Source organism: Pipistrellus kuhlii, unplaced genomic scaffold (assembly GCF_014108245.1).
Source record: "Pipistrellus kuhlii isolate mPipKuh1 unplaced genomic scaffold, mPipKuh1.p scaffold_m20_p_15, whole genome shotgun sequence".
Lineage (NCBI taxonomy): Eukaryota > Metazoa > Chordata > Mammalia > Chiroptera > Vespertilionidae > Pipistrellus > Pipistrellus kuhlii.
The window spans coordinates 10068871-10093948 of record NW_023425460.1 but is presented as its reverse complement, the minus strand read 5'-3'; the positions used below and the strand labels follow the sequence as shown (position 1 = coordinate 10093948).

Here is a 25078-nt window from a genome sequence, read left to right as displayed (position 1 = left end):
GTGTGGGTTCAAAGAAGGTGATGTGTGTGGGGTGAGGATGCACTCCTGGAAGTCTTCACAGAGGAAGAGGCCCCTTTGCCCAGAGACTGTGGCTTCTTCCCATGCCCGCTGGCACGGTGCTCCCGTGGTGGGAGGGCAGGAAGCGAGGCAGGGCAGTGTATGGTTAGTAGCGCAGATGGTGCCAATCCAGCAGGGACTTTTTAGTCAGCTTTTTAATTGAAGTGTAACAGAGAAAAGTGTGCAAATCATATGAGTACAGCTTGAATGATCACAAAGTGACTGCTCCCATATAATCATTACCCAAACCAAGAAAAAAGAAATTATCAGGAGCCATCTGCCTGTCACTAGTCCCAGAGGTAACACCCACCCTGACTTCTATTATCACACACTCATGTTGTCTGTTTGAACGTCATGGAAATTGAATCATACAGCACGTTCTCTGTGTGATATTTCCTTCCACTCTAATTATTTGTGAGATTCATCCTGTTGTGTATAGTTACATTTGCTTGTTCTCATCACTGTGTGGTATTCTGTTGTGTGCATATACCTCAGTTTATTCATTCTACCATGGACGGACAATTGGGCCTTCTCTAGTTTTTGACTATTATAAAGAAGGCTGCTAGCCTGTGGACTGAAGGGTCCCAGGTTCGATTCCGGTCAAGGGCATGTACCTTGGTTTCGGGCACATTCCCAGTAGGGGGTGTGCAGGAGGCAGCTGATGGATGTTTCTCTCTCATTGATGTTTCTAACTCTCTATCTCTCTCTCTTCCTCTCTGTAAAAAAAAAAAAAAATCAATAAAATATATTTTATAAAAGAAGGCTGCTATAAACATCCATTATGTTTTTCTTTAAATACACACACACACACACACACACACACACACATACATCCTGAGTAGCCAGATTATTATGATCTCTGAATGCATAATAATCTGGCCACTCAGTGTATATCCTATATAATAAAAGGCTAATATGTAAATTGTCCCCTCGAACAGGAGTTCGACCAGCAGGCAGGCCAGCCAACTACCCATGTCCCCTCCCCCTGGTCACGCTAACTGGACCACACCCATGCACAAATTCATGCAACGGGCCTCTAATACACACACACACACACACACACACACACACACATACACAATGAGTAGCCAACTTATTATACGTTCAGAGATCATAATAATCTGGCTACTCAGTATATTTCTGTTGGGTCCATTTTACTCTCCTTACACCTGTATAAACTTTATAGTGTAATTACTACAGCTCTGTATGTGGTATTGCTATTGAGTAGTGAAAATCCTCCAGGTTCATGCTTCTTCACTTTTATTTACCGTTGGCACTTTTGCTTTTTCATATAAATGTTAGAACCAGCTTTTGAAATTCCACAAAAACCCTGCTGAGATTTGATGGCAATTGCATCAAAAATATGCAGGTCCACTTGAGGAAAATTGACATCTTTACAATATTGAGTTTGTGATCCATGAATGACATATACTCCTCCATTTTCCTAGGTCTTAATACATTTTAAGAATGCTTTTTAATTGTCTTTGTAGAGGTCTTTTATTTCTTTTATCAGATTTATTTCTATGTGTTGGTATTATTATCAATTATACTTAAAGTTTTCTCATTTCTAGTTATTTTTACTACACATCATGCTTTCTATAAATAATAATTTTATATCTTCCTTTCCCATGCTTATATCTTTTTTCTTGCCTTATTGCAATGACTCAGACTTCCAGAATAATATTGCATAGAAGTGGTGATAGTGGTCATCCTTATTTTTATTTTGGTATCAAGGAGAAAGCTTTCACTATCTCATCGTTAAGTATGATGCTTGCTGTAGGTTTTTGTGAATGTCACTTAGCAAATTAGGGACATTTTCTTCTATTACTGTTTCTTTCAAAATCGTGGTAAAATATACATAACATAAAATGTACTATTTTAGCTATTTAAAAATATTTTTATTGATTTCAGAGAGGAAGGGAGAGGGAGAGAGAGAGAAATATCAGTGACAAGAGGGAATCATCAATTGACTGCCTCCTGCATGCTCCCACAATGGGGAGATAGAGCCCACAACCCGGGCATATGCCCCGACTGGGAATCAAGCCATGACCTTCTGGTTCATAGGTGGACACTCAACCATTGAGCCACGCTGGTTGGGCTAGCCATATTTAAGTATGCAGCTCAGTGGCATTAATACATTCACAATGTGGTGCAATCATCACCATTGTCCATTTTCAAACCTTAATCATCCCAAACTGAAATTCTATAACCTCTGTACCTATTAACCAACACCACCCTTCCCTCTCCCTCCAGCCCCTGGTAACCTCTACCCTGTTTTCTGTCTCTATAAATTTCCCTGTTTCAGGTATCATGTTTAAGTGGAATCATACAATATTTGTCCTTTTGTGTCTGGCTTATTTCACTTAGCATGTTTTCATGGTTCATTTATGTGTATCATGACATCAGAATTTCATTCCTTTTTAAGGCTGAATAATATCCTCATTTGTTTATATACCATACTTTGTTTTATCCGTTTGTCTGTTGGTGGACATATGGGTTGTTTCCACCTTTTGGCTATTGTGAATAATGCTGCTATGGACACTGGTGTACAACTATCTGAGTCCCTGCTATCAGTTCTTTTGAGTATGTTTCTCCGAGTGAAATTCCTGGATCAGATGGTATTTATATATTTTGTTTTTTGGGGAACCATCATACTGTTTTCTGTAATGGCTGCTTGATTATATAGTCCCACCAGCATGCACAAAGGTTTCAATTTCTTCTTATCTTCACCAACACTTGTTATTTTTTAAAAGTAATATCTATTCTAATGGGTATGAAGGGATATTCCATGGGATTTTGATTTTTTTCCCCCAGTGGGTAGTGATATTGAGTATGTTTGTTTATTTATTTATTTATTTATTTATTTATTTATTTTTTTTATGATTTTGGCCATTGTATATCTTTGATGGAGCAATGTCTATTCAAGTGCTTTGCCTATTTTTGAATTGGGTTGTTTGATTTTGTTATTGAGTAATGAGTTCTTTGTATGTTCTGGATATTAATCCTGTGTCAGATACATGATTTATAAATATTTTATCCAGTTCCATAGGTTGTCATTCTGTTGATAGTGTCTTTTGACACATACAAGTTTTTAATTTTGATGAAATCTAATTATTATTATTATTGTCTGTGCTTTGGTGCCATAGTCAATAAATCATTGCCAATGTCATGAAGATTTTTCTCTATGAAGTTTAGTTTAGGTTTTGATCCTTGTTTAGTTAATTTTTATATATGGTGAAGGTAAGCGTCTAATCTTATTTTTTTTTCCCATGTGGATATCCAGTTTTCCCTGCACCATTTGTTGAAAAGACAGTCTTTCTCCTGTAGAAAGGTTCTTGGCACCCTTGTCAACAATATATTAACCATATATGCAATGCGTTCTGTGCTTTTTATTTTATTCCATTGCTCTCTATTCCTGTCCTTACCCGTCAGTACCACACTGTTTTGATTACTATAACTTTGTAAGTTTTGTAATAATCTGTTGGAGGAAGTGCAAATCCTCCAACTTCATTCTTCTTTTTCAAGACTGTGTTGGCTATGTGGGATCCCTTGAGATACCATATAAATCTTGTGATGGGTTTTTCTATTTCTATGAAAAACACCATTGGCCTTTTGATAGGGATTGCATTAAATCTGTAGATTACTTTTGGTAGTATTGTAGCTTAACAATATTAAGTGTAGTATCTTAACAATATCAAGTCTTCCAATCCATTAACATGGATGTCTTTCCACTTATTTATGTCTTTCTCAATTTTCTTTTAGCAATATTTTATAGTTTTCAGCATACAAGTCATTTACCTCCTTGATTACTAAATTGATTCCTAAGTATTTTATTCATTTTGATGCCATTGTAAAAGAAATTGTTTTCTTAATTTTCTCTTTAGGTTATTCATTGGTATAGAAATGCAACTTACTTGGGGGGTGCTGATTTGTATCCGCAACTTTGTGGAATTTATTTAGTTCTGACAGTTTTTTAATGGACTCTTTAGAGTTTTCTGCACATAAGATTATGTGATCAGTGAAAGGAGATAATTTTACTTCTTCCAATAAATAAGAAAATTTATTGTCTTATTGCTCTGGCTAGAACCTTCAATACTGTGCTGAATGAAAGTAATAATAAAGAGCATCCTTGTTCTGTTCCTGATCTTAAGGAAGTCCTTGGCCATTGAATATGATGTTAGCCGTGGGTTTTTTCTATTTGCAACCCCTTCTATTCATTTTTGCTATGAATCCTCCTATGTAATAAAAGGCTAATATGCAAATTGTCCAAATGGCAGAAAGACTGGTTACTATGATACACACTGACCACCAGGGGGCAGACACTCAATGCAGGAGCTGACCTCTGGTGGTCAGTGCACTCCCACAGGGAGGGGGTGCTGCTCAGCCAGAAGCTGGGATCACCACTGGAGAGCGCAGCGGGGTGGCAGGGGCCTCTTCCACCTCCACAGCTGAGGGGCCCCCCCACCCCCCCACACACAAGTGCATAAATTTTGTGCACCGGGCTTCTAGTTTTTATTATAAATATGTGCTTAATTTTATCAAGTGCATTTTTGCATCTATTGAAATGATTGTGTAATGTTTTTTTTTTCTGTTAATGTAATGAATTATACTAATTGATTTTCAAAAGTTAAACCAACCTTGCATTCCTGTAATAAATCTAACTTTGTCATGATGTATTATTCTTTTCATAATTCCTCATCTGCTCTTGGAATAGTTACATCACTTTTCTTTTAACTACATTTTGCATGGTATATATTAATTATTAATATGTTATTTAAGATTTTTTTCATCTATATTCATAAAAAAGATGGACCTTTGATTTGCCTTTTTTGTGATATTCTTATTAGATTATAGCATCAAGTTATGCTTCCTTATAATACAAATTGAATACTGTTTGTTCTTTTTCTGTTTCACTGCAGGAGTTTGGAAAAGATTTGTTATTTTCTTCCTTAAATATTTATGAGAGTTCAATTGAGAAGTCATGTGAGCTTATATTTATTAGTAGAAAAGTTTTTGAGTACCATTTCAATTTATTTAGCAGAAATAGGACTATTTATAATTCTGTGTCTTTGTATGTCAGTTTTTGGTAAGTGGTATTTTTTGAGGTCCTTATCCATTTCATATAAATCTTTCAATGAATTGACATAAAGATATTTATAATATCTCCTTTATTATCCTCTTGTAATATTTATGCTCTATAGAACCTGCAGTGCTACTTACTTTTACAATCTTGGTATTGGCAATATGTGCCTTATCATTTTGTTTATTGTCTTGCTGGTCACTGGACTTATCAATCTTGTTAGGCTTTTTTTTTTTTTTTTTTAAGAACCATTTTGTAGTTTTATTGATTTTGTCTATTTAATGGTGTTTTCTATCTCATTCATTTCTACTCTTATTAGGAATTTTAAATTTTCCTTCTGCTTTCTTTGAGATTAATTTACCAAGTACTTTTTGAGATAAATGAGTAGATTATTGTTTTTAGATTTTCTCCTTTTCTAATCTGAATTTAAGGCTACAAATTTTCCTTTAGGCATAAAATATGTACTATGTCACAAATTTTGATGTCATTTTCATTACTATATTGTTCAAAATACTTGCTAATTTGTTGTAGTTTCTTCTTTGATTTATGAGTTGTTTGTTTTGAAAAGAAGTGCATTACTTTATTTCCAAACATTTGGGGATTTCCTAATTTTTCCATGGTTGTTTTTGAGTGTAATCTGCTATGATCAAAGAGTATACTTTGAATGACTTCAGTTTTTTGAAGTGTTTTGAAAGTTCCTTTATGGCCCAGCATGGAGAGATTTCGGAAATTATCCATCGCCTCACAAGAATGCTTCTTCTGTTATTGTAATCAGTGTCTGCCTGCTCTCTTGGCGTCTTTGCTCTCCTCCTTTCAGTGTTTCTTGGCACCAACTCTATCAACAGGTCCTTCCTGTGCCTGGCAGCAATGCACTTAACAGTGCACCAGCCTGGCTGAGGAGGCCGTGAGCTTCCCCACCCTGGAGGGCATGCAACCAAATGACACCCCCTCCAAAGGCTTCTCCACAAATAACTGTGTTTATTCCCGATCCCCTACCCCTAATTTCCCCCACCTCCCCCCACCTCCCCCCCACCCCTACCCCCACCCGCCAGTTCTGGCTTCGGCTGCTCCCCTGCCTGTGGGTCTGTCAGTCTTCTCTCCTGACTGTAGGTGCTTATCATGCTCCCTTGAACTCTGGAACAGTAGCCCTTTCCCATCTTTTTTTTTTTTTTAATTAATATATTTTATTGATTTTTTTCACAGAGAGGAAGAGAGAGGGATAGAGAGTCAGAAACATCAATGAGAGAGAAACACCCATCAGCTGCCTCTTGCACACCCCCTACTGGGGATGTGCCCGCAACCAAGGTATAAGCTCTTGACCGGAATCGAACCTGGTACCTTCCAGTCCTCAGGCCAACGCTCTATCCACTGAGTCAAACTGGTTTTGGAAACCCTTTTTCATCTATAAGGAAGGATGAGGTCTGTCCTCCCCTTCCCATTTGCAGGGTGCAGTGCGAGGCACAGACTGGGCAGTGGGCTCTGTTCAGCCACTAAGCAAGGGTGTATCTGCCAGGAATGTTCCCTCCTGCTCCCTTTCTGTCCTGCCTGCACCCCTGTGGACCTACCTGACTTGTCTCCTCCCTGCCCCGCCCTCCCCCCCTCCCCCCAGGCCTTCTCACACACACACACACACACACACACACACACACACACACACACACACACCCCTACAGACGGGAAAGAAGACTCACAGACCCACAGGCAGGGGAGCAGCGGAACCCAAACTGGGGGGAAGCAAACAGTTACTTGTGGAGAAGCCTGGAGAGGTGGGTGGGGGGCACATGGGAAAGAGCTGAGCAAAATTCTTCACTGGGAACAAATCTCATTTTCAAGAAAGTCTTGACAAAATGAGGCATTAAATTACAATTTTTCAGGGAGCATCGTAATTCTATTGCAGACAGCCCTTCATCATGGCATCTGAGAGCCGGGAAAATACAAAACTCATTAGATTAAAATAAACCACCTACTGCTCCAGAGAAAAGCTTATTTATCAATATCAATTTACTTATGATTACTCTGACCTGCAATTTGTTATTTTTAAGAATTATGATTTGTGTATTGCTCAGACAGATGTGAAATACTTTTTTCTTAAATTGAGTATTTTTTTTTTTTTTAAAGATGTCCTTTTCCTTAGTAAAGGTTAGAAAGTAGCTTTTGGACAGGGGAGGGAGGAAGTGTCAGGAAATAAATTTAAAAAGGCTGGGATGCGGGATGGTGAGGAGTGTGTGTGTGTGAGGGCTGAATGGAAGCAAATATGGACAGAGTGAACCCAAAGTAAGATGAAGCTTTTGCACCGAAACCAGTTTGGCTCAGTGGATAGAGCATCGGCCTGCGGACTGAAAGGTCTCGGGTTCAATTCCGGTCAAGGGCATGTACCTTGGTTGCAGGCACATCCCCAATAAGGGGTGTGCAAGAGGCAGCTGACCGATGATTCTCTCTCATCGATGTTTCTAACTCTCTATCCCTCTCCCTCTCTGTAAAAAATCAATAAAATATATTAAAAAAAAAAAAAAAAGGCAAATGGCTGAGTTAAAAAAAAAAAAAAGATGAAGCTTTTGGGTCTTTGAAAGAGACGTTTGATTTGTTAGCAGGAAGGACATCCTATGCTGTCCAAAAGATGGACTGCATCCTGTGCAGGTAGTGAGCCTCCCATTGCTGGAGGTATGCAAGTTCAGGTTGAGTGTCTGGGAGAAAGGGTGCTATAGAGTTGGCGGTCTGATGAGGAACCAACTCCTGTCCTCTCCAGTCCTGGTGTTCAGTGATTCTCTGAATGGTACGTGCCCACGGGGGGAAGGCAGGACAGTGCGGGGAGCCCTGCAGCGTGAGGAAGACAGAGCACTGGGCGGGGCGTCCGAGAGCCTCCGCTTTGAACTCGCCGGCTCTGGTGCTCTTGGCTCCAGGTCCGTCTTGGCTCTGTGGTGCCAGGGAACGAGCGTGGGTCCTGGAGGCTGTCTTCTTGGGTTTGAATCCTGCTGCCATTCCTCTCTGCCGTGAGACTTCTGTCAGGTTGGGACTCTCCCTGAGCCCCCGTTTCTTCATCTGCAGAACGGGTCAGCAAGCCCCTTGCAGGCAGTGGTGAGGATTTATAGTTATATAGGAAGCCTAGCTGATAGTAGGCACACTCAACACATGTCAACACCCTTCCCACCTCCTCCTGGGCCTCAGTTTCCCTGTCTGCAAAATGGACAGCCCCGCCTGGCCAGTGTGGCTCGAGGTTGCAGTTCGGTTTCCGGTTGGGGCACCTGCCCGGGTGGCGGGCTCCATCCCAGTGGGAGGGCGTGCGGAAGGCGGCAGACAGAGGAGTCTCTCATTATTGATGTTTCCCTCTTCCTTCCTCTCTCTGAATTCAGTGAAAAAGTATTTTTTTATTTATTTTTAAATGGACAGCCTGCCGAGGATCTCCCGGTTTCTTCTGGCTCCAGGTGTGGTCCAGGCGCTCAGAGTTTCTGGTGGGAAGAAGGAAGGCAGTTGGGGTAAGGAGCTGGATTCCTGGGGCCTTCAGGGCTCCCAGGCCTGTCCGGCAGCTTCGGCACCTCCCTCAGGGCCGCCTGCCCTGATGTGCGTGGTCTTCCTGGTCGAGGAGCCATGTGCCTTCTCCACGTGCTTGTTTTGTCTTTGGGAAACTGGGCCCCCATTTCACAGACGGAGAAGTGGGGCCCACCGGGGAGAGGGACAGGAAGCTCATCTGCTTCCCCCACTGCCTTCTGTCCCCTACACTTGACCCCATTTCCTGAGGAGCTCCAGGTGTGGGGCGAGGTGAGCAGACGGGAAGCCTTCGGAGCCCTTGGGGGGATCTGGCATTGGAGCACTGTACTCTGGTCTCGTTGATGGAAGCAGCTGTGCTCTGCTCTCCGCTCTCCCTCCATTCCTTCTTTCACGTTCTCTGCACCTAATTGTGAATGCCTCCTGTGCTGCAGCAGCTCCGGTGTTAGGCTCCAGAGCACCCAGGGTGAACAAGTCGGGGCTCTGATCCCAGGGGATTTCAGAGTCCAGCGAGAGAGAGACACAGGCACCTACGCGTGTGCACACATGCACGTAGCGTGTGGCGTGAAGGAGTGAGGAGACTGTCAGGGGCACAGCGGGGTGGAGGGAGTCGTGCAGAAGCCTCGCTGGTGAAGTCAGAGGTTTCCTGGAGGAGGGGGAGGCCAGCCTCCCTGTGGGAGGAGGAGGAGGAGGAAGAAGAACTCGCTGTGGAGGTTTGTGCCTCTACAAGGCTGGGCTCAGTGGCAGCCAAATGGTCAACCACACATGGCGGCTGGGGCTGCGTTGAATCCATGCCCACTCCCCGTCCCAGGGTCCCAGCAGGTCCTCCGCCTCCAGAGAAGGAAGGCAGGACAGGAAGGCCCTCCTGGGGAGCCCTGGAGAGAGCACGTCTGAGCAGAGGTTACAATGGACAGGCAGAGAGGGAGCCAGCCGACAGCTCCAGGCGGCCAGCTGGCCCCTGTGGTGGGTCTGTTTGCTGGGACGTGGGATCGGGGAGGCAGGGAGGGCTGTGGCAGCTTCGGGGTTCACCTTATTTTCAAATTCCTTTGACGACCCGATGGTCTTGACTTGGGTTGGGGGTCAGCATCTGAGAAGCAGAGCGGAGTAGAGGTGGGAATGCCGGGGGAAACCAAATCCGCCCTGCACGTTACAGAGAAGGGATGCCTGGGAGGTGAATGGGGGGACAGGCTCAGGACCTGGGTCTTCATTCCCATCGTTGACTCTGGATGAAGGTCTGAAGATGGAGAAGGCAGCCTCTGTGCACTGCTTTCTTGCCTGCACAGAGAGCGGGCTGGCCCAGCTTGGCAGCCACGGGGAATGGACTTCAGGTGCTGGGTGAGGCTGGGCTGCCTTCCTGGCTGGCTGGAGGTGGGAGGCAGGGCCCCGGAGGCAAGCAGAAGGGTCTGCACCATGATGGACTCAGTAGATGAACTTGAGTGATTTTGAGGAGTTTCACTTTCTCCATTAGCTTTATTTAATTATTTACAAATCTATTTTTATCTTAAAAGCAACTTTATTGAGCTAGAATTCAAATACACACTTTACCCATTTAAAGCGCACAGCCCTATGGTTATGCATATACAGCTGTCCTCAGCATCCGCAGGATTGGTTCTAGGACCTCCGAGGACACCAGCACCCCCAGATGTTCAAGTCCCTTACGCAAAATGGCATAGTATTTGAATATAACCTAAGCACAGCCTCCTGTATATTTTAAATAATCTCCAGATTACTTATAATACAGGTAAATGCTGTGATATACCGTGCCAGTGCTGTGCAGACAGGTGTTATTATGTATTGTTTAGGGAATGGCAAGAAAGAAGTCTGTACATGTTCAGTATAGATGCAACCATCATAGGCCTGACCACACGGCACAGGCCAGCTACAATGTAACATTTTTTCCCCAACTATTTCCTCTCCCTGGTTTGTTGAATCACCATATGCAGGAACCATGGACATGGAGGGCGCACCGTATTCACAGAAGAAAGCAGCCATCACCATGGTGTATTTTAGACTGTGTCCATCCTGTCAGAAAGAAACCCCATGCCCTCAAAAGCCCCCTAATCTTAAGCAGCCCCTAATCTACTTTCTGATTTGCCTATTCTGGACATTTCATATAAATGGACTCATATAATATGTGGTCTCTAGTGGCCGGCTTCCTTGGCTTCGCATGAAGTTTTTAAGTTTTACCCATGTTGTAGCTTGTATTAGTACTTCATTTTTATGCCTGAGTAATATTCCATTGTATGGATATAGAGTAGATACTCGAACAATGTCATTTCCCTACAATGTTGATGAGATGCCACAGGAACTTAACGCCTGTTTATGTCAGTTGGCTTCGTTACATGTTTCGCTCAGAGTCACAGAATCTATTGATGATGTACATTGAGCACTTGCTGTACCGCATTTGTTTATCCATTTGGCCATTGGTGGACTAGGTCGGTTGTTTCTTGCCTTTTGGCCGTTATGAAGAATGCTGTTAGGAACATTAGGTTTCTGTGTGGACATATGTTTTCGTTTCTCTTAGGTACAGACCTAGCAGTGGAGTTGCTGGGTTATACGGTAACTCTGTCTAATTGTTTGAGGAGCAGCCAGGCTATTTTAAAGTAGCGGCACCACTTTACATCCCCATCAGCAGCGAAGAAAGGCGGGTTTCATTTCGCCACATTCTCCCCGCACTGTTATTATCTGTCTTTTTGATTATAACTCTGCTACGGAGTGTGAAGTGGTATCTCATTGTGTTTTTGATTTCCTTGATGACTAATGATGCTGAACATTTTTCCCATGTGTTTATTGGCCATTTGTGCATTTCCTTGGAGAAATGTCTATTCAGATCCTTTGTCCAGTTTTAAAATTGAGTTGTCTTTTTTTACCATTGAGTCTTAAGAGTTCTTTATGTCTTCTAGCTATAAGTCCCCGATCGGATGTATCATTTGGAAATATTTGCTCCCATTTTTGTGGGTTGCCATTTCACTTTCTTGAAAGACTCCTTTGAGACACAAAAGTTTTACATTTTGAAGTCCATTGCGTCTGTTTTTCCTTTTGTTGCTTGTGCTTTGGTGTCATCTCTAAGAAAACATTGCCAACTCCCAAATCATAAAGATTCACACTTGTTTTTCTTTTGAGAGTTTTAATTCTCTCACTTAGGTATTTGATCCATATTGAGTTAATTTTTGTATATGGAGGGAGGTGGGGTCCAACCTCATTCTGTATCGTGTGGCTGTCCAGTTGTCTGCCTTTTCCCAGTTGAATGGTCATGGCACTCTTGTTGAAGATCAGTTGACCATAGTTTGGTTTCTGGACTCTCCATTCTATTCTATGATCTCTGTGTCTATGTGTATGCCAGAACCATACTGTATGGAAGACTAGTTTGGTTTTAAATGAGATACAGTACTTGCTACTTTATTTAAATGTAATATTATTAGTAACCAAAGGCTCTTAGCTTAGAAAATACAGATAAAAGAAAATCACCTCTTATCTCTGTATTCAAAGATAAAATAGAGATACAGATGTGTTGCAGAACGGTCTCTATCCAGGCATATGCACGTATGACTTATTTTTTCCAGCATGGGAACACGCTATGAGTAGGCTTGTACTTTGTGTTTTCTGTCTAACAACTTGTCATGAACATGTTTGCTTGTCAAAAAATGTCCTCTGAGAAATGATTTTCCATGGCTGCCCCATAGTCTGCTATGTGAATGCATCATAATTACTCATATAAATGTCTGCTATTGATTATGGAGTTGCCTGCTTTTGCTGGTATAAATAGTGCAGCTACGGACATCCTCAAAACAAAATGTTTGTGCCATGATTCTGAGGGTTTCTTTAGGGAAAATTCCTGTCAGTGGAATTGCTAAGTCAAAGGGTGTGAGTGTTTTAAGGCTATGGCTTTATTGTGCCAAATGGCCTCCAGAGCGTTGTACCATCTAAGCTGGAAGAGATTTCCACAAATAAATCACTACATGGCAGAGGCCGATTCAAAAGCAGGAGGATGAAAGAATTTAAATTAAAAAACAAGGCAAACAAAACAAAACCAGAAAGAGATCCTACAACAAGCACATCGCATGGGCATGCAGCCCGCCGGCTGCAAGTTTGATATGCTTGTTATTGATATGCTTGTGTAGGGTCTCTTTCGGTTGCCATGTTCCACTTCCTGCATTAGAGGAGGCAGGCAGGGAGGGGGATCTTGAGAGATGTGCCCAGAAGGTCTTCAGAGGGAGCCCACTCTGCCAGACGTCTCCCCTGGGTCAGCACCTGTAACTTAACCTCTCCCCCAGCCTGCCACTAATGATGGCAGGCAGCCAGCCAGCCCAAAGAGGATGGTTCGCTACAAAGTGTATTGAGAGTCATGAGGGCAAAAACAGGGTGCAGGGGGAATGAAATAGAGATCATCAGCTGTAATGCGGGGTGATTAGGGAAGCTTCTCTGAGGGCAAATGTGTCAAAATAGCGGTTATAGTGTGCGTGGTGGTTGGGATGATTTTCTTTCTTTTTTTTATGAGGCTAACCATATTAATTTTATTTATTTTTATATTTTATTATTATTATTATTATTATTATTATTATTATTATTATTTTTACAGAGAGAAGGGAAAGGGATAGAGAATAAGAAACATCAATGAGAGAGAAACATAGATCAACTGCCTCCTGCACACCCCCTACTGGGGATGTGTCCGCAACCAGGGTACATGCCCTTGACTAGAATCAAACCTGGGACCCTTCAATCCTCAGGCCAATGCTCTATCCACTAAGCCAAACCGGTTAGGGCTAAACATATTAATTTTATATAGTGTTTATATTATTCATTTACATATATGAATACATTATTTTATTCTTATTACTTTATTCTTTTCCCCCTCACATTACTTTTTATTTTTCTCTATTATGACACAAAGTTATCCAGCAGATTATATTTTGATATTATTATTATTATTATTATTTTATATTTTTATTGATTTCAGAGAGGAAGGTAGAGGGCTAGAGAGATAGAAACATCAATGATGAGAGAGAATCATTGATTGGCTGCCTCCTGCATGCCCCACACTGGGGATCCAGCCCGCAACCTGGGCATATTCCCTGACTGGGAATCAAACCATGACCTCCTGGTTCATAGGTCAACGCTCAACAACTGAGCCACACCAGCCAGGCTATTTTGATATTATTGATGCCAAGTTTTCTCCCTTAGAGTAGAGAGGGGACAATATGTTTTTGTTGTTCAGTAACACTTCTTCTTGCAAAAAGGACTCATCTCTTTCTTTTGGTTGCTTGAACTGATTCCATATGGTTTTGATGAGTTGACCCACCTCTGGCCTCAGACTGGCATGCCACTCAGTCCTGCCAATGAACACATACTGCGTTCCTGTAGTCGACATTTTGATTGGTTCAGGACTGAGTACGTCAAGCCTGTCAAACTTGTGGCCCGAGGGCCACATGCCTCATTTATTTGGCCCGTGCTAGCTTTTGAGTTTGACATGCTTAGAGTACGTAATACACATTCTGCCAGTCAAACTTCTAGGACTTTAGCTGGAGTGATTTAGAGTACTGTTAAGTCCAATAGAGCCACTGTTGACCATCTCTGTCAGTATATCTATCGGGAGAGTCTACTTGACAATAAAGCCAACAGAGAAAATGGGCTGGTTTTCAGTTGCTATTTGCATTCTGATTGGGCTGGCCCTGCTGGTATTTGCTTTACCTACGGCTTACCATTAAAAAAAAAAAATTTTTTTTGAGTAGTAACATGAGAACAGTGACGGCCTTTTATTTCTAAATTTTTTTGTATTAGTTTAAATTTATGTATATAGTGGCAAAATTTACAAAATGTAAAACTTACTTTTTTAAGCATTTTTTGCTGCAGTAAAATAGACAACACCAGTTACCATTTTCACCATTTTAAGTTCAGTGGCCTTAAGCACATTCCCTTTGTTGTGCAACCACCATCCATCTTCAAAACTTATTCATCCTCCCAAACTGAAACTCTATCCCCATTAAACACCAACTCCTCATTCCCTCCTGCCCCAGACCCTGGTGAGCACTGTTCTGCTTTCTGACTCTGAATTTGACTCCTCTGGGTAATTCACGTACTGTAAATGGAATCATAGAGCATTTGTCCTTTTGTGACTGGCTTATCTCACTTAGCACAATGCCACCGAGGTTCGTGCCTGTGGCAGCATGCGGCAGAATTTCTTTTTTTAAGGCTAAAATGTATTCCATTGTAGGTGCCTACTATACATCGTTTGTCCATTTGTCCACTGATGGACATTTGGTTTGTTTCCACCTTTTGGTTGTTGTGAATCACGCTGCTCTTACCACTGGTGTGCAAATACATGCGTTCAAGTCTGTTTTCAGCTCTTCTGTGGACACACCCAAGTGGAATTGCTGAATCATATGGCAATTCTATGCCTAATTTTTTGAGGCGTCACCACAGTGGCTACACTATTTTATATTCCAACCAGCAATGCACAGGGGTTCCAGTTTTGCCAGCACTTGTTTTCTTTTTTTTACAATAACCATCTCATGGGTGTGGAGTGGTATTTTATGGTGATTTTGATTTGCATTTCTCTAATAACTAATAACGTTGAGCATCATTTCATGTGCTTTTTGGCCATTTGTGTATCTTCTTTGGAGAGATGTCTCTTCAAATCCTTTGCCCATTTTTGAAAAAAACTTTTTCTGTTTTGTTTTAGGAGTTCTTTATAAAATATATTTGCAGATATTTCTATGGGTTGCTTTTTACTCTATTGATAGTATTCTGTAATGTACAGAACTATTTCACTTTTAAAAATATATCTGTATTGATTTAGGGAGAGAGGAAGGGAGAGGGAGTGTAAGATAGAAAATCCATGAGAGAGAAATATCGATCGCCTGCCTCCTACATGTTCTTTACCGGGAGAAGGTATACAGCCCACTACAGGGCATGTGCCCTGACAGGGAAATGAACTGGTGACCTCCTGGTGTATTGGTCGATGCTCAACCATTAAGCCACACTGGCTGGGCAAGATTTTTTCATTTTAATGAAGTACAATTTATTTACCTTTTGTATTGCATGTGCTGTTGGTGTTATATCCAAGAAATTATTGCCAAATTCAATGTGATGGTTTCCCTCTATGTTTTCTTATATAGTTAAAATATTTCATAGTGTTATTATCAGTAACTATTGTCTTAATAAAGTTGCTTAACAAGCACTATAATTACCACTTACTCTCACTCGTGTGTCTGAGGGTCACCGGGAGGGCAAACTCATCTGATCTTGACTCTGGACCATGTGTGGGTGCCGTCTGCTCACTCTGCCTGGGGCATGCTCTTCCCGGGCTGAAAGGCAGCCCCCTCACCCCGGGGCCACTCCCCTGCCAGTGTGGAGTTTGGCCGCAGCATCCATCGGTCAGAGCCAGTCACATGGCCACGCCCAGCATTCAGGGTGGGATCGCGTGCTCTGTCCACCGAGAGACCCCAGCATGGGTGTAGAGGCATGGTCCCATGAGTGAAGTGTCAGGATCCATAATTTGATCAACCACAATGACGGCCAAAGAGTGGGAATGAGCCCAGCGGGTTTGAGGCTGAGAGGGTGTATTGGATCACCTGCGATATGGCAGTCCGGGGGGAAAGGAGGAACGTGTCACTTACTGGACACATGAAAGATATTCGTTAACTGAATTAATCAAAATACTGTATCAACGGAAGTGAATTCACCGAGATGGGCACGGCAAGGACGGGACCCTCTTTGGCGAAGAGCCTGAGTCCCTTTCGGATGTGTTTGATGTGGGAGACAGTCCGAAGGAGACGCTGAGTGGGCACATGTCCGTCAGGGGTAGAGTGGACTTTGCTTGGAAGGAGCCAAGGGTGTCTTTTGGGAAAAGGATGGTGTGCACATGTCTAATGACCCCACACTGCTGGAATAGCTGCCTCCCACTTCCAGCAGGGACCCAGAATGGCTTCGTGGAAGAGGTGGCATTCGAAGTTTGCCTGAAAGATGGCGCCGGGTGGTGCTCCAGATGGAGAGAACAAGCTGGCCAAAGCACAAAGGGGGAGCACGGGGTGCAGTGCTGGAGGGACCTCAGTGAGGAAGGATGCAGAGTTCATCAGAGTGCCAGAGCCGGGCAGTTCTGTTAGCAGTTACCTGGCTGGTGAGGAGCTGGGGTGAGGGGGCAGGGAAAGAAAGCCGGCCTTCATCAACTCCATTTCCTCTGCTCTCTCATGGGCTGGGCGTTCGGGATCAGAGGCCTCAGCTGTCTTTCCTGGAACTTAAAAAAAAAAAGCAAAAGAAAGCATGAGTGCCGATTTTATGGGGACACCAGCCCTTTCCTCATGGTTGGAGGAACATGACTTGAGGCACCCTCTTTGGAGTTTGTTAGCAGGTAGAAAAATAGGAAAATTTCCTCTTGCTCGATGCAGTCATATGTGTATGAGGACACAGTAACAAAGGACTTCCATTGTGGCTTTATTTGTCAAAGGAAAAGGTTGAAAACAACCCAGATGTCTATCAGCGGAGGACTTGTTAGTGAATGATGGTCTCCCCACGAGGCAGGACACTGCTAAAAAGAGCGTGTCAGGACACATTGTCCTGTGGAAAACCAGGAGCGGGCAGAGTGGATAACATTGGGTGTGTTTTAAAAGAGGCGAGGGAGAGACCTATATGTTCCATCCTATTTATGCATTCAGCACTAGCACTCGAGGAGAGTACCTCAAGGCCTGCCCCTGGGCAGGAGGGGTGGGGCTGGTGTAGAAGGGAGACTCACTTCCTGCACACCCTTCTTTTAATATATTTTTATTGATTTTTTACAGAAAGGAAGAGAGAGGGATAGAGTCAGAAACATTGATGAGAGAGAAACATCGATCAGCTGCCCCCCCACCACCACCACCACTGGGGATGTGCCCGCAACCAAGGTACATGCCCTTGACCGGAAGCGAACCTGGGACCTTTCAGTCTGCAGGCCGACGCTTTATCCACTGAGCCAAACCGGTTTACGCTGCACACCCTTATTATATAGGTATTTACCCTGGCCAGGATTATTTCCAGGAAGACTAGAGTAGATTAAAATATATCTTCTGCTGAATAATGTAAAAAAATTATAGGCTGAGGGAACTCAGAGACACCAGGCCCCTTGTGGAGAGTGCTGGACCACTGTGACATCGTCCTGGTCATATCCCGCCTGGCCCGGCCTGGGTACCTGCCCACCCCCAGGCGTCACTCAATGGGGGCTTCAGGGAGGGGCCTAGCGAAGGTCCTAAGCACAGAATGGCCACAAGGCGGTCTTTGTCCTCCTTCCAGTCGGGCTCTCCTTCATGACCTTCCGTCACAGCAGCCTCTCCCGCCGGCAGCCCGTAGGACGCGGGCTTTGAGGCGCAGCCATCGATGGCTGACAGTGGCCTGTCCATTAGCGGCCCTAATGGTGTCGTGTGCAGGTGCCTCCTTGCACGCATGAGCCTCTGTGTGTAGTGGTGGTGAATAATCCCCAAATTGTATTTGATTTCTGCAGCGTATTTTTGTATTTCCATTCAAAGTTGAGTGCATCTGATTTTATGGGAATTTATAATAGTTTGAACGAAATTGTGGCACCCTGCTGTGAAAATCTCTCCCTCCCAAGGAACTGAAAAGCTGTTCAGATGTGCCCTCCTGCCCTTCCCCTCCCTCCGGCTCTGTGCCTCCCTGCCCCTGGCTTGCTGGGATGGCAGGCACTCTGCCCCCACCTCCCCTCCAGGCTGGGCTGCAGGGGGAGGTGGGACGCAGTGACGGGGAGGGGAGGAGGGTCTGGCCCTGGGGGTTGGGCCTAGAAAGGCCTGGTTTCCCCAGAAGAGAGGCATGCGCTCTGCTCTGGAAGGAACAGGGAGCACGCTCTCCAGTCGCTGCCCAGGAAACCGGCCTGCCGAGGGCTCCATCTTGGGTTCGGTCTGGAAGCATTTGGTCAAACCCTGAAGACCAGGAGGAGGCTTGCAGGAAGCTGGCCTCCAGCCTGGAGCAAAGGAGTAGGGACAGGAAGGAGGCGCCCTCCAAGGTTGGGCTGGGGACCCAGCTGGGCAGTGGGCATGCTGTGGACACATCACTGCAGGGGCTCACAGGGCCCCGTTTGTGTCTATAACCCTTTGAGCACACTGCCTTTTATTTACTTATTTTTTAAATATATTTTTATTGATTCTGAGAGAAGGGAGAGAGAGAGATGGAAACTTCAATGATGAGAGAGTCCTAGCACGTAGACTGCTCTGTGCCTCCCCGTGCACCGCAGTGCCTGGTGTGTAATATGTGCTCAGTACATGTCAGCGTGAGGAGTCCCTGCAGCCTGTGCAGCTCGCCTCTCACGCCCTCTGTAGGCCTCGGGCTTCTCTCTCCTGATGGCCTGGCAGTGCCAGTCTGTATCACTTACTTGACCCCAGCACATGCTTCCAGCCGTTCTCATGGCCCTGTACCCTCCAACAGTGCGGGCACAGGTCTTGGCTGCAGCTGGCTGTGACCTTGCTCATGCCTCTGGGACAGGCATTCACCACTTTGCCCAGGCCCAGGCAGGGTGTGTGTGTGTGTGTGTGTGTGTGTGTGTGTGTGTGTGTGTGTGTCTTCTGGCTCAGTGGGGACAGGCGAGGGTCCGTGGGAGCTCAGGCCTCATCCTGAGGGCGATGCAGCCTTACACAGTGAAGAAGGCCGGGCAGCTCTGCTGGGCAGGCGGTCGGGGTGGCCAGGAGGCTGGGGAACAGCTGCTGCCCGGAACAGAGAGAGGCCAGGCTCACCTCAGGGGACTCCTGTCACTCGCTACGGCGCTGGAGCTAAGGGAAAACCAGCAGCCCAGACAGCATCTACCACTGTGCCCTGCCTGGGGGCGGGGGCCGGGATCCCCTTGCCCCTGCCATTAGCTTCTGCCGGCTCTGGCCCTCGCTTTCCTCCCTAAAGCCAATGCGGCCCCGGGAAGAACAAGACCTGGGCTGCAGGGAAAGCCCAGCAGCAGGGTGGCCCGTTCTGGCCTATTTCGCTTCACCCATTGAAGCTGGTGCCGCCTCATCTTCGTGTCTCTGCCACCTCGCCCCAAGGTGAGGATGGCGTGGAGATTGTCCCGGCCTCTGGACGCTCCGGAGGTGGCTCCTGTCACTCCTGCATGACAGAGGGGGGAGAGGGGGAATGAATCGGTGGGATCACCTACGAAGGGGAAGGAGGTGAGCAGCATTTCGGAGGAGAGGGCTGGGGCCCCGGGTGCCTGGCCGTGTCAGAGCCTGGGCCCTGGTGGAAAGGGATGCTCCGTGCACGTGTCTGTGTGACGTGCGCGTTCTCACTCCGCGGCAGGCACTGGGCCCGTGTGTGCTGTGTGGGGTGTGTGTACAGAGCCCCTCTATAGATTAGGCAACGGGGTGGTGGGGCTGGGGGGGGGGCGCAGCAGAATGGGGTGATGGGAGTAGTGTGGGACTTGGTTCTAATCCTAGAGGGACCCACTGAGTCTTAGTTTTCTCATCTGTAAAATGGGGACAGTGATATCGATGTCATAGAAAGGTTTTGGAGGATTAAATAAAATTAACGCCCCGTGACAATCCCTGGCCAGTGGGAATTTTCTAACAAGTTTTCCCTCCCCTTCTCTCCGCTCCCCTCCCCCCTCTCTCTGTTCCTTCCTCCTTCCTTGCACCGCACACTTCCTGCAGTGCCCGGCAGGAATGGTGTGCTCCCCCAGCTCTTCCTGGATATTGTTCTCAGCAGATGCTGTTTAATCCTCATAACACCTGGCTTAGAAAGGCAGAGGCTGGAGATTCCTTCTTAAGGGCACGCCCTCCGAGACGTCAGACTGTTACTTGATTACTCTGTGCCTCGGTTTTTCCACTTGTGAATCAGGGGTCCTGCTAGCGATGCTGGCTGGCTTCCCTGCAGGACGTACTGGGACAATGCAAGATAGCCGATGGAGAGCGGTTTGCGTTTAAAAGGCGTCACGCTCAGCCTCACTAGTATAATAGTTAGGAAATGCAAATGAAAGGCACAGTACCGTACCGTTTTTCATGCATCTTATTGGCAGCCATTGAAGAGGGGGATCACTACCTCTGTGTATCACTTGCACAGAGGCCCTCTCAGGCTCGGCTGGAGGGAGGGGGACCGGCCTCAGCCTTGCGGGAAGGTAACATGGCAACGTCGAGTAGACTCTATTCAATAGAGGTTTACACGCACGCTCTTTGCTGCATTTCACCGCCCAGTAATCCCACGGGGAGAGAGCCACAGGGTCCCGGGCACCAGGGTTACCAGGATGATCGCTGTGTACGTTATAGAGATGTCCAGTCACCGCACTGTACACTGGAACTAGTATGCTGTATGTTCACTGTGATTGAAAAGTACAAATTACTTCAAACATTAATAAAGAAAGACCAAAGCCTCCTTTCAACGAAAGCGTTAGGAGAGAAAGAGCTGCCAAAGTCTCAGTGCAGTTCTATGCAGAGATATGCCCTGTGGCGCGCTCTGTGGTGGCGGGAACCTGGAAGCTTCCAAATGCCCAATAGTAGGCGATGTCTCCAATGTGATACATCACACTGGGAACTATTATTTACCCCTGAAAGAAGGAGATAGATGCCCTGGCTGGTGCTGGTCAGTGGTTAGAGCACAGGCCTGTGCACTGAAGGGTTGTCAGTTTAATTCCCAGTCAAGGGCATGTACCTGGGTTGCTGGTTCAGTCCCTCTGCCCCCAGGTCAGGGTGCATGCGCGAGGCAACCAACCAGTCGACGTATCTCTCACATCAATGTTTCTCTCTCTCTCTCCCTCTCTCCCTCTCTCTCTCTCGCTCTCTCTCTCTCTCTCCCTCCCTCCCTCCCTCCCTCCCTCCCTCCCTCCCTCCCTCCTTCCCCTTTCACTCTCTCCAGAAAAGCAATATAAAAAATACCCTCAGGTGAGGATATCAACAACAACAAAAAAAAGGAGGTAGATATAGCAATGTTGACCTGGAGGGTTTCCTGTGACTTTTATGACATGAGAAAAGCAAGTTGCTTTTGTGCGTGGCGGGTCCATTATTCTAAAGCTACTGTGGACACACGTGTAATTGAACATACTTGCCTGGGTGCACAGCCAGGCCCGGGAGGAAGCGTGCCAGGCCCAACCAGTCGTGTTTGGCTCACGAAAATGGAATTATTTGTTAACATTTAAAAATTGGATTCATATAAAAAGCCAAATTTCCAGCTGCCACTTCTGACAGAGCATGTGGCCACTGTCCCCAGCCACCTCCTCAACCCGAAGTCTCCCTCGTTTATAACCCCTCCTGGCCTCTGTAGACTGCGGTTTGCAGCCTGGGATAGGCTGCTGACACTCGCAAACTCAGGGGGAGTGGGGTTGGGGTGGGGTGGGAGGGCGAGGGGGGAGGGGCAGGAATGCAAAGTGATGGTGGGGCATTTGCCTTTCTGTAAATATACCCTAGAATCTTTTACTCTTTAATGACCACTGCAGACCCAGGAATTGGGACATGTAAGTTCAGTATTAGGAGGGAAACAAAAGGTGCCATGGGCCATCACGTGCTGTGGGTCAGGGACCGGCTGGTGGGGTCACTGCGCGGTCCACTCCGCTGGGAGAGAGACCACTCCAGGTGTGGACTAAGCGATCTGTTCCTGGCCTTTCCCGAATCTCTCATCCCTACATCTTGCAAGGATGTGGAAGAACCTCCAAAAACATTATCCCTTCAGCTCCCTTCACCTCCCCATGTCCTTCTTGATCCCTTACTGAGGAGGGAGATGGCATGTCAACTTGGATCCAGGTGCTGAACCCCACTCACTAGTTGAGGGTCTCTGAGCAAATTGTGTAAAGGCTCTCCCCTGGCTGTGGAGCAGGGACGGTAAAGCCACCGGGCAAGGCGCCCGGTGTGTGCTCCCGGCGGGTGCTGTGCGGTCCTCGGTGAGGCCCTGCGGGGGTTACAGAGGAGCTGACAGGTCAGAGGCGGCAGGAGGACCAGCTGAGGAGCGGGGCCCCTCCCCCTGTCACGGCTGGTCTCCGGGGGGCCTGCTCCCGAGCCTCTGAGGGGTGGGGAGGAGCAGCCCCCCTCCCTGCACTCTTGAATGTGGGACTGCCTTGCTGAGCCTGTGGTCAGAGGGCCCCAGATCTCTCTGGCACTCCGCTCTGAGCCCCATAGTTTCAGCTCCCGCCTCCCACACACTTCCTGTGAGGCCCTGGGCAGGCCCCCATAACCTGCTGCCCCCTTTCATAACTGCTGTTTTGGGGCAATATGGTGGATATCTAGAAAACTATACACAACATGAAAAAACATGCTTGCGAGGCTCTTAGGCTGGAGAGAGGCGGGGTGGCGGGCCTGACAAGCCCCTTGTAGGCTCCTGTCTTCCTGCCCGGCACCCACCTCCCAGCCCGTCTCCAACCCAGCCAAGGCTCCATCACTCACCGATGCCGCCTTGGAGAATGGAGCCCAGGACACGTCAGGATCCCACACTGTGCCCAGGCTGAGCTTCACCCCAAAGGCAAAGAGGGCATGCTGCCCCACCCCAGCCCAGTCCCCTCAGGCCGCCATGTCATACCCAGGGCTGGACGCCGATAAAATCGATGACGCAGACCCTCTCTTCCTTTCTGAGTCCCCACTCCTGCCCCCGCCCCCATTCGAGGTGACCCCCTCTTTCCCTTCTCCCTGGAGCTGCAGGGGCGGGAGGAGCTAGAGGGGCTTGAAGGACGGGTCCCACCACGAGGCCGCTGCTCATGCCCTCCTTCTTGTGTCCCCAGGAGCCATGAGGTGCCACGTTGCTGCCAGCTGCCGCGTGGCGTGGCTGTTGGTGCTGATCTCCGGATGCTGGGGTAAGTGTAATCCTTTCCCCACAGCGGGCTTGGGAAGCCAGGCTGCAGGGTACGGGGCTGGCTGTGGGGTTGGCACGCTGGGGCAGGAGTTGGGAGGAGCCTGCTCTGGGACCCCGAGATCCCACCTGGCCGTGTGACTGGGTACCCACTCCCCCCCACCTCACTCCCACCTCCCGGGCCTGGGTTGCTCTGCAGCACTCTCAGGGCTGAGAATACCCATCCCCGGGGCCTGGGCCATTGGAGGCGGGGGCGGAGCCTTGAGAAATACTTGAGCTTTAAGGGAAGGAGGCTTCTGTGAGCGTGAACCGTCCCTCTTCTGGGGGCAGGGCCGGCCAGTGGTTTGGTTTTCCAGGAGTCTTTTGAGCACCTACGGTGTGTGTCACCATTGCCCAACTCGGGAGTGTGGAAGGAGCGACGCCTTCTCAAGGAGTTCAGAGTCTAGCGGATTTACTAGCTCCGTGGTCGGCAAACCGAGGCTCTTTGGCCCCTTGGGTGTGGCTCTTCCACAAAATACCACGGCCTGGGCGAGTCTGTTTTGAAGAAGTGGCATTAGAAGAAGTTTAAGTCTAAAACATTTGGCTCTCCAAAGACATTTCAACGGTTGTAATGATGTTTGGCTCTGTTGACTAGTGAGTGTGCTGACCATTGTGCTAGACTAGACACTGCTAGGATTTGCTCCGAGGCAGGCGAAGAGAGTGGGAATCGAGGACAGAGAAGCCCATCGGAGGGAAAGATGAATCGGGGCTGCGGGGGTAGGAGACACCCAGCCGGAGGGAGACACGAGCTCTGCGCCTTAAGGACTGAGAGAGCTTTAAAATAGGAGGGCGGCAAGGAGGCACTCCTGCAGGTGGGGCCCCTGAGCAGAGGCGTGGAGGTGAGGGCCCCCTTCTCTCTGCCGGAGGACCAGCCCTCCTTCCCCTCCTCCCCACGTCAGGGCCAGCGCTAGTGCCCACCGAGGAGGCCAGGGGAAGGACAGGGCATTTGCCTTTGGCCCCCAGGATCAGACAGCTCTGGTCTGATCTAAGGGAAGGCCAGGACAGCAGGCACGGCTGGCACCGCGTCTCTGGGGAAGAGCTGTGGGCACGGTGTGCCTGGCGACAGGCAAACACATTCCTGAGCGAGGCTGGCTCCTTCTCCCACTCCAGGGAGCCGGGCGCCTCTGGAGGAAGCCACAGCCTCACCCCTGTTGGGGTGACGCTGGCATCCTGATGCCCGGAAGTCCCTCGACTGCCCCCTCCCCTGGCCTGCGTGCTTGGCGGGGTCTCTGCTGGAATGCTTCTGTGATGGGGAGCTCACTCCCATCCAGGGGAGACCTTCCTGGGGGGTACCCTCTGGGTTTGCTAGAAGGTGGCAGTCAGGACCCTTTCCTCAGCCTCCCGTGACCTTGGACACTCACGCCCTCCCCGCAGCATAGATGCAAAAGTGAAACAGGCGCCGAGTGCCCAGCTGCTGTCCTCAGCCGAGGTGGCCGTGCCCCTGAGCACCAGATGCACCCACAGTGGGCCCGTGGGAGCAGCACAGAGCCAGCGTGCCTGGGTCCCACACCCTGCTCCCAGGTTCCCGTGGGCAAACTTCTTAGCTCCTCTGTGAGACAGGAAGGGCAGTAGGACCTCACTCCTGGGTTACAAAATGACCAGAGGCGTTAGCACACACACCCAGCACTTAGAGGGAGCTTGGCACCTGTTCTGTGCTGCGTGAGCAAGAGCTCTTTCGTTCTCAGCTGTGTCTTTTCC

The 25078-nt window shown here is 47.3% G+C and overlaps 1 protein-coding gene across 3 annotated transcripts in view; it reads left to right on the top strand.

Moving 5' to 3' along the window:
- CDH23 (cadherin related 23) overlaps positions 1–25078 on the top strand; it is a 387029-nt gene that overhangs the window by 12738 nt on the left and 349213 nt on the right. For all 3 annotated transcript variants that reach the window (XR_006741668.1, XM_036438196.2, XM_045581750.1), the window contains exon 2: positions 23274–23345. Coding sequence is in view for 2 of the 3 variants with exons in the window: in XM_036438196.2 (XP_036294089.1) it covers positions 23279–23345 (67 nt within the window). In the remaining variant the exon portion in view is untranslated. The remainder of the gene's footprint in view (positions 1–23273; positions 23346–25078) is intronic.